Source organism: Pteropus alecto, unplaced genomic scaffold (assembly GCF_000325575.1).
Source record: "Pteropus alecto unplaced genomic scaffold, ASM32557v1 scaffold14, whole genome shotgun sequence".
NCBI lineage: Eukaryota > Metazoa > Chordata > Mammalia > Chiroptera > Pteropodidae > Pteropus > Pteropus alecto.
In genome coordinates this window covers 10,116,547-10,126,738 of record NW_006436810.1, presented here as the reverse complement: position 1 = coordinate 10,126,738, position 10,192 = coordinate 10,116,547, and the positions used below count along the sequence as shown (strand labels likewise).

At 41.3% G+C, this 10,192-nt stretch overlaps 1 protein-coding gene across 1 annotated transcript in view; it reads right to left on the bottom strand.

Moving 5' to 3' along the window:
• SERPINB2 (serpin family B member 2) overlaps positions 1-5,043 on the bottom strand; it is a 12,434-nt gene extending 7,391 nt beyond the window's left edge. Inside the window, exons 1-2 of the mRNA XM_006913725.1 lie at positions 5,009-5,043; positions 1,719-1,895 (exon numbers count right to left, since the gene is read on the bottom strand). Of these exons, the coding sequence (XP_006913787.1) occupies positions 1,719-1,886 (168 nt within the window). The 5' untranslated portion in view covers positions 1,887-1,895; positions 5,009-5,043. The remainder of the gene's footprint in view (positions 1-1,718; positions 1,896-5,008) is intronic.
• Positions 5,044-10,192: the final 5,149 nt, after the last annotated feature.

Sequence of the window (10,192 nt, the reverse complement as noted above, 5' to 3'; positions counted from 1 at the left end):
CACGAGGCATTTTATACAAATCTACATACCAGCCATTCATCTCTAGGCTCAGCTGTCTTAAATGCCTTCACTCGCCCACCTCGTAACGAGTGGCAAAGCCTCCACTCCAACACAGACGTGTCTGTCCCCAAAGTCCATGTTTCTTCCTCCAAACCAAAGAGTTGATTATCCCCTTTCTTTTTAGTAGCAAATTAACGAAATTCGTCTTTATATTTTAAAATTTTGCAGCAGAGTTACAAGAAAACAATATAAAATCTCTTGGTTTCACGTGCTCAAGCACTTTCCAGATATAGAAAAGCTGGATTACGCCCAGAATGACCCAGAAGCTCATTTTCCTCTGGTATCAAAATTAATCTTTTTTATTTTAACAACCCAGAGTCCTTTCTTCAGCATTTGCCTCAAAACATATTGCTTTTGATTGCTAGTGATCTCTTCACATCGAAGAGATTGAGACTCTAATGTTTTCTGAAGTTTTCAATGCAGTTTGCTGTCTTTACTTTTTGAAGGCAGAGAAAATAAAGGGAAAGGAGCATATTTCAAAATGTTACTGGCATCAGAGTTGAGCAACTGAGTCTCGATGTTTAAACTGCCACAAACACAGGGAGTGATAAAGCCAACCCCTTTCCTCCGGCGAGGAGATTAGCCAACACTCTCTGGGAACCACTTCTCACAAGGCCCATCTTAAATGGGTCACCATGTACCTGGGAAGGATCCATAAACACACAGTCCGGTGCAACTCTTGTGGGAAACCTGAAAGTAGCCAGCGGCATCTTGGTGTGACAAAAAGCCTGTGAGAACCAGAGCCTGTACGTGAAGCATTCAATTTTACTGTTCACGTACATGTATATATGACAGAATTTTAATTATATGGTGACCTCGTCTGGGTCACTGACCTAGGAAGTAACAGAATCGTATGAGTTTTAAATGTGTTGAATTCATCCCGTAGGAATCTCACAGTGTGTGGTTGAAGAGGTTCAATGTCGTTTCAAGGCCCCAGACTCGGTAAAGGGTCCCTCACAGAGTTTGTGTCCATTCACCAAAGAAGAAAGCCAGCTTCCCCACACCCTGTCCATCTGGATTTTGAAGGCTGACTGTCATGCCAGGCCCCATGTTGCTGACATGATCTCGCGAGGTTGATAACACGGTGAGGTCTCCAGAAGTCAACATCGCTCCCTGTGCATCTCCAAGAGCGTGGTGACCACAGCTCTGGGACCATTTTTTCTCTGCCTGACTCTCTCTGAAAAGCACTAGGAGGAATTCTTTACTCAAGTGGGGAACAGACACAGCACTCTAGCCGAGCCATCAAAGGAGCCTGAGCCAGGAGTGAGGAAAGCATAGACCTAAGAAAGCTGCTTCCTTCACGAGGCCGGTCTCCCCACCTACAGAATGACACACGTCTTAAAACCAAAGGAGATAAAGCACGCAAAGTACTTTGAAATATATAAACACATATTATTAAAAGGTAAGATGTAGTCACTATTCATAGCTTCCAGCCTTGTGGGGTAAGGAGCTCCAATGTGTCTTCCACTATTGACAGTTCAGGGTTTTTGTGGTCTGGCTGTTTTGCAGATTTGAATCTAAGAAACTCGTGTTGTAATGGCACGTGATGATTGCTAACCTTGTTATACTCAAGATATCTCGAGCACAAAATTAGAGAAAGTCTACTATTCAGTTCAGGAATCGTTCAGTCCTGATCTGGAGCTTTCACAGAAACTCACTTTGGCCATCTGGTCCGCGGTGTCGCCTCTGGCGCCCAGGTAGACCATAACCATGGTGGAGGAGATGCCCCATGGAGAGAAGAAGAGATTCTGGGTAGAGCTGGTATTTGCCAGATGCTTGAAGAAGTTGAGGGCAAAAATTGTGTTTGCCACATAGAGGTCTTCCATTGTTTCAACCTGGAAGGCAAGCGAGGAAGAAAGAACAGCTCTAAAAAGTGATGTGGCATTTTGGGTGGTGTCGGCAGGGTAGTACAGGCCGTACCCTGCACAGGGCAGGGTTCCCTCTCTATTCTCCCTTCATGACACAACGTGAGGTAGAGCCAGGTCGGCATTATGGTCATGTGACCTATGCTGCTGTAACGGGCTCTGCTGTCACCTTCTTGAAATTCTCAATAATCTTAAACATGGAGTTCTGCATTTTCCTTTGGCACTGGATTCTGCAAATTACGTAGCCTATCCTGAGATGCAGTGAACAGTTAAATGATGAGTAGTGGAACTTCAGAGAATAATGATCCTAATAGCAATAACAATAAATAGCGTTTATTGAACTCCTACAGTCCAAGAGATGCTGTTGTACTTACAATTTCACCCTTACCAAAATGCTGAGGAGGGCCCTGCTCATTCCCTTCTACAAAGAAACTGCTGTACACAGAGGATAAGAAAAGTGACCATTGCCACTTGACTATAAGGGGGAAGACTAGGAATTAAAGCCAGGTGGGTGGTCCCCAGGTCATGCTCCCAACTTCTATGCTTATCTGCAAATACCACACACACTTGCAAACACATGCATGCCACACGCACACTTATCCTTGTTGGATCCAATCGAGATGATCAATCTTCTTTCCAATTCTCTGCTTCTGGAAGGGACTGAGACTCACTGTTTGGAGGTTGGGACTTTCAGTCCTACCTCGGGCATCTGCCTCCTTCCACCCACACGCATATCACAGCCTTGCTACGAGAGAGCTTCCTGTGCTGAGGAGTTCATTACTGAAAGTGCTGGAAAGGCCTCCATCTTCTCCAGCCACCTGCTAGCAGAGAACACTGCAGGGGTGATCCTGGGCATGCGACACACACATGCGCACGCGCGCGCACACACACACACACACACACACACACACACACACACTTATCGACCATCTGAAGGTAAATAACAGACACACCTTCCAAGACCTAAGGCTTCACATGGAGCCAAATGCCCGGACACACCCAAGTGCATGTGGGTATCTGTCCGTACTGGCCAATAATCATCTTTCTGACTGCATGTTGTGCTTTCACAATGGCTTATATAACACACCCTGCAATTACCAAAATATATAAATATATCAAACAATGCTGACATGCAACATTTCACAGCAAATCTTCTGTGACAGTGGTTGCTCAGAGCTGGGGAGGAGCTGGGGAGGTCCCCGGGTGAGCAAGCCTGCTGCCCCGTCTCTGCTCAGCAGGGCTCTCCACTGACGGCCAGCAGGCGCTTCTCTGCCTAATCCACCGCTAACCTTCTAAAACACTTGGTTCACGACCAATTCTTTTTCAGAAAGTTTGCAATTTGCATCAAAATTTCCCGTTTGAAACACCACCCGATTGCATTTTATGAAGACAAAATAGTCATTTAAGTAAAACTTGTCCCCGAAACTTTCCGCCTCTTCTTCTCATTTAATCTTCATAGCCCTTCCGGAGGCAGCTCCCATCACTTTCATCGTAAGTGTAGATTACAGCCTGACGCGCGGAGAGGTTAAGTAACTCGCACGAGTTCACAGAGTTTGGATGCGGGGGTGCAGGAATCAAGCCCAGGTCGGCTTTGGAAACTCACTCTGTCCAAATGCGCACACGCCTAAGGGGCAATTAACTGTATTTAATATAAAAAATACTACCTGATATTTGTGAAAGTTACCAAATTCATTCAACTGAGTTGTTCTGTTTAATTTGTGTAATTACTTGCCCACAGTAACTCCTGTCACACAAATGAAAACATGAAAATGTACATTGCACAGCTTGTTCGTTTCAAAGCATACCACTGTCTCAGTCTTCTGATTCCAAGTCCAGGGATTTTTCTACAAACCTTTCAAAAAAGATTTGAGAAATGTATAGTTTTAGAAATCTATGACAGCATACGTGTACAGCGTTTCCTGACCCTCAGACCAGTCCACGCCTTATCTTTGGGTGGGAATCTGCCTAGGACAATGTAAAATTAAAGCCACAAAGCAACATCAAATAACATAATCTCCCAGAACAGGTAACACCTGTTGTGAATTTCTTAACATCAGAATAAGTTATACAACTTTATTTACTCCCAAATATTATGCTCCTAATGAATGTTGGAATGAATAGATGGAAAGCAAATGTGAGGCTGGGTTCCATGTGTCTGTGGCAGTTCCTGACACACAAGTTGACAAATGTGCCACTGAAACTTGGCACAGGTCACCAAGAACTTGGGAGGTACCACCAGCACACTACCACAGTCTCCCTTCCCTCTGGCACTGGACGTTGGATTTGAATTTGCTGTGGTATTTAAAACAATTTTTATGTGACTACACAGGGCAAATAGTTTGAAATTGACCAGAAAAATCAGTGAGCCCAAAGAGAAAACAATCATTTCAAGGAAATGTCCCACCCAAAATTACCAGATTTTCCCCCTCAAAATTAAACGCAATTTATGTTCTTTGATGACTTTCATAAGGAATAATTGTCATTTTATGAGGGGCTAAATTATTTATTGAACTATTACCTCAGTCTATCCAACAAGTTTGGCTAATTTCTCCCTTTTAGTAAATTGATCGATTATTGAACTGACCCAGCCCAGAAGTTTGCTTAATTTCTACAGTTTCTGATTATTTTGGATGGACACTAAATCATCTTTTAATTTTTTAATAATTATAAACAATTTACAGATTACTTTCAGTTGCTTAAATTAACACATTTTAATTAACCTAGATAGTCCCATCAAATGCAGTGTCAAAACACTCACTAGTAAAGAATATATATATATATACTGTCCTGTTCTATAAAACTGACATCCCAACTCAAACATACTTTTGGGTTTGGTTAATGGTACATAGGCATTTGCTGGCTTCTGAGATTCAAGACTAAGTCTTGCTATTAATGTAATTCAAATCTTGAACTAGAATATTTTCAGTTACGCAAACAACTAAAGAAGAGAACAGCACTAAAGTTTCGCTCATCCTCTAAAAACATCCCACACTTTAATTTTCATTGTTAATAATACCAGTACGAAGAAAGAGAAACAATGAAAGCACATTTCATAGAGATGGCAGTGGAAATCACTGAAATACCTTATTTTCTGAGGTGCTGTATGACAGGAAACGGTCCTCTGAGAGTTGTTAGAGTTCAGACATGGTGATGACTGGTTTTATAAAGCTTGGCCCCGCCCACAGACTTTTTTTTTTCTCTCTCTCTTTCTAACCTGTATCCTTTGAGTGATTCAGAAAGACATCACTAGAGTAAAAAATACTTGTTTGCTAAGGCACCGTTTAAGAAATTTTGGGGGAGGATGATGTCACTCAGAAACTTATGGCTTTGGCAATATCTACCCATGCCTGTTAAAATTAGCTAAAACCTGTCGGTCCCAGTTTCAAGTGACCCCTCTGCACCTGTGCTCAAGGATAATACCAAATTCCACAGTATCCCTCCTATCTTAGCAATACATAAAGGCAATGGACTCTTCTCCATATATAGACTCTAGGCAACTCCCCAGGGACCCTATGGCATGGAAAGAAAAAGAAGATCATTGTTTTCTTTCTTAGAAATTCTATATTTTAAAATGCCTTACATTTTCTCAAGCTATAATGTCCTGAATAATTCTGGGTTCCACCCTAATCTCCTGTCAATAGCCACACCCAAAACACTTAATATTTGACCTTGTTTAGAAGAAAGATCTTATCTTTCATTAAACAGTGAAAACCCATGATGTGCTTTAAGTTAATCTTTAACTCTGGGTAAATCATAGGTGTTCATTGGAAATTGAGATGTTGAAAACTTGATTGAGAAAATCGCTGGGTTTTTACATACAACCAAAGGAATTTGAGGAATTAAAGTAAATAAAAGATATGCATGATGATATACAATTTGAGTCTGAAAATATTCATATTGTTAGAGTTTATTGAAAATTGTTTGCAACACATTGTAAAGATGGCTTCTCTTCTCTTCACTTTACTTTTACGTCTAGGAAATCTCCAAAGAGATAGGATTGAAGAGAATGAAAAAGCATCATGCTGCCTCTCAGCCGCTGTGGCAGCTCCATGTCTGTACATGGAAAGCTGGGTTGACAATCTGGGGCATCAGCGAAACCAAGACTGTGGATTTTAGTTCTGTGTGAGCTTCTTCTCAGCCTGTCTGTAGTCCACAGAGCCAAATTTATCCCTACCTCATCCTGCAAATGTAAGTCTCTGGTCAAAAATGAATGGGGTTACTTATCCCGAAGCCCTCATTGTTATTAGAGGGACAGTGGAATAGATGAGTTCTTCAGAAACTGTGTCTGGCAGTCGAAAGCCAAATTACGGTCATGTGCCTCTTAATAATGGGGATATATTCCGAGAAATACATCATTAGGCAATTTTGTCGTCGTGCGAACATCACAGAGTGGCAGGAGTCTCCCTCTGGCAGTGTCTGTGTGAACCATGTGTTCAGCTGTTCTATAATCACATGTTGGCAGCTCAACAGGCAGCTCAGCCAATCGCAAATGCGCCTAGAACTTTGTTTCGCTCACTTTTCAAGCTCTACTGTTTCTGTTTCTCCTTGCTTTCCCTTACGTTCTTCTTGAAGGGAAAGTCATGCCTCCTTCTCCTTACAGATCTGAATCTCACGCCTCATAACGTCCATGAAATCCAGTCTGACTTCTACAATTCTCAGTGAACTCCTGATACTCAGAACTTCACCTCGTAGAGCTGAGCTTGCAATATGATAATGGACTGTTGATTGATTAATTAATTAATCTTGTATATTCTAGCCATTTCATCTGAGTTGGGTTTCAATCTCTAACTAGATTCTATACGTAATTTCCTTTCATCAGCGAGAACAGGGCTGAGCATCAGCAGGTGCTTACTAAATATTTTTGATGAATTGAGTAAGGTGTTAAAACTCTCTGAAAGGGCCATAGAGTGTGTTAAGCAAAACTGTGAATTCCAAGAGACTCAGAAAGGTTTGACTCAAAATCTCTTTTTTGCCACTTGTTAGTTGTATAATCTTGCACAAATTTCTCAACCTCTCTGAGCTTTAATTTCCCAATAATGCTACATAGCTGATACCGTTCATTGCCTATGCAAAAGCAGCCCATTTTTGCTATCTTCTCCCTGATTTTATTTAAGATTCAGAGATTTATGGATCTTGGAGAAGAAAGCCTAGTTGTCGATCTAGGGGGTGGCTGTATCACCCAGTCTGGTCAATGAGATGTGGGAGAAGCCTGCTGGGAAATGTTTGGGGGAAATTTTCCTTTCCGATAAGAGAGAGAGATGCAAAGAGAACCTCCCTATCTTACACCATCCCCTCCCACCTGACTTTGAGCATGGCCATCTGAGGATGCGATGCCAGGAGATGCGACAGCCATACTGCAACAATAGAAGCAGGCCAAGAGATTTGCAGAGATGCCAAACCAGACTCTGACAGCAGAGAACTCCTAAACCAAAGTGGAAACCACCCACCTCCGGGTTTTGCTCCTGTTGTAATTGTTACATGAGATAAGAAATAATAGTCTGTATTGTTTAAGTATCGTTAGACACATTAGATCCTCTGTCATTTGCAGCCAAAAGCGTTCCTAAGCGGGTAGACTTTTGTGAAGGATAGATGAGATCATGCCTATCAAGTACTTAGCCTATTATCTTTCACACGGTAAGTACTCTATAGTGTTAGCTGGAATAACAGAGCGATGGTTGGTGGCCAGGTACAAGAGTTGCCTTCCTGCCTAGATTAGAGCAATTTTATGAACTTGGCATAAGACGAGAAGACATTGACACGTCAAACAACTAGAGAAAGTTGTAAAAGGCAATCTATGATTAAAGGCCAAATTGATTGGCTCCAATGGTAGGAAGTGTCGTGGGTGGAGGGAGAATGTGTATTAGGACCTCAAGAAGAGTTGAGATAAATTTTAAAAATTGAAGATTGACAGGGAAAAGCACTAAAATTAGAGACATGGGAAGGCAAGATCACTAGAGCAGAGTCTGTGCGACAGGGAAGGGAGAGAGCGGAAAGGGGGCAGCGTCTCAGGGGCCTCTGACTCCGTCTAATCTAAAAGCAGACGACCGCGAACTCTGGAGAAGAGAAGTGACTCATAAAAAAGTGGCGCTTTAAGAAGAAAAATCTGGAAATTCTGGAAGAAGAACCCAGAGGATAAGATGCCTCTTAGGAGATCACGACAGCAACCCAGTCAGTAGGTCAAGTAGAAGAAAGAGCACAGCTACCACAAACCGTCCCTTACAGTTACAAAATAGATAGGATCGTGGTCCCTCAAACTACCTAAAACAGCAACAGCTGAAGGACAGGTGACTTCTACGGAAGTTGCGAATAATGAAACAGAAAGACTTTCACCTTCTCATTTTCTTATCCTTGGAAAATGTATATGAGATCATCGTAAGTGGAAAAGGAGATAAAAAATTATATATAAAGTATGACCTCAACTGTATAAGTAAAATATATGCAGAACTATGACTTGAAGAAAACATGTCAAAAGGCGAACACTGGTTATCATTGGATGGTTGATTCTAGATGTCTGTCGTTATTTTCTTTATACTTTAAAAAATTTCCCCCATTTTTCATGATAGACATGCGTTACCTTTAAAATCAGAAACACATTATCCAAGTATCTTTACCAGAGTGTTTATTTTCTTCCCAGTAGTACTACAGCGAGTCATGTAGAAAGGAGAAATGATTCCCAAAATAAGAAAAGAACTTGGAGAATAAAGTTCTAATCTTCTAAGTGGGAGAGAGCATGCACTGCTTTTTCTCTGAAACACCCATCCAACTGTGACCGAACGAATGGCTTGTACCGTTAACCACTCAGCGTCTGCCTCATTGCCAGATGGCAAACACCGTGAGTTGCACAGCCACAGTAGTCTCCCCCATGACTAGGACAGGCACATGGCTCATTCTGGGCGCTCACTATGTGTTTGCTAAATGACTTACTTATGCACATTGCAAAGTATCTCTATTCTCCTCTCCACTTTGAATGAGTAACCCCTGATACTTCCATAATTACCCTTTACCGGTAGACGGGGAATATACAAATTAGAAAAATATATCATCTCTACATCAGCCATTATGTCACCACTGAAATTATCCAAAGCATGATATAATTGTAGGATTGAAAAGGAACTCTCGTTTTGACATAAAATTCCACATAATGATTTTATGTTATTAATGAATTTCATTTAAAGAAATTGAAACACTTTATCTTGGACAAAGATTTTGAATTAGCCTTAGTATTCGGACAGCACGGTTTGCTCTGGAAATTTTAAATAACTGTTTTCTGTGAGCAGAACCAAATGTATGTGAAAGAAGTCACTTCTAAGGTGAGAAATTGGGGTCACCTTAACTAAAACACCCTCTAATATATATTTCTCGAAATAGCTGTGTCAGAGAATAAACATCTTCTTTTACAATTACCAATAACATCACATGTTAACGGCTCTGGGAGAAATAAGACGTGTACCACCTAAGTTTCTGCAGAGAGGGTGGAGTCAGTGTGGTCTGGGAAGGAATTTGGGGTGTGTCAGGAGGATAAGCAGAAGAATGAGGGCTTTGAATAAGAGTGAACCTAGGCCACAGAGATAGACAGTCCTGGAAACCAGCTCAACACAAAGCAAAACCTCACCTATTTTAAGATATTGCCCTGGGGCAGCCATGAGTGTGAGAAAGTTTGCACATGAAACAAGCTTTGTTAGGGAGTGTAACACCTCATCCAGAGTATTTATCTTGTTGCCAAGTGATAACCCCAACATAGATGCGGGTGGATGGCAGACTGTGGGAGCAGATATCCAGTGTTCTGTGAGTCAACTATTTGAAAAAGCCAATAACCTGCCTAAAACTTATCATGCCAAAAGCACATAAAGAGAAATTGCATTTTCAGAGCAGCTTCAGAATGCACTGTGAATCATGAATCCACTCATCTTAGCCACCAGGTGAAACTCTCTGCTTACAGTGATACATTTCCTTCTAGGGTTCAATAATATAATAATGAACTCATAACCACGACAAATGCATCATTCAACTCTCTATTATCCGTGCGGATTACTTACGGATGAATGGATTATTATACTACCTAACGCATCTTTAGCCTAACATATTCCTAGTACATCTCAGCCAATGCTGTATGCCTAGTAAAAGTAATATATTTCAACGTTAATGGTCATAAAATATACTTAGAAGGTGTTTACCTTCTAAAACCACATCATCGTGGAATACATTCCAAATAAAACCGCATCGTCATGGAATACATTCCAAATCCAGATGTCAATTACTTCTGTTTA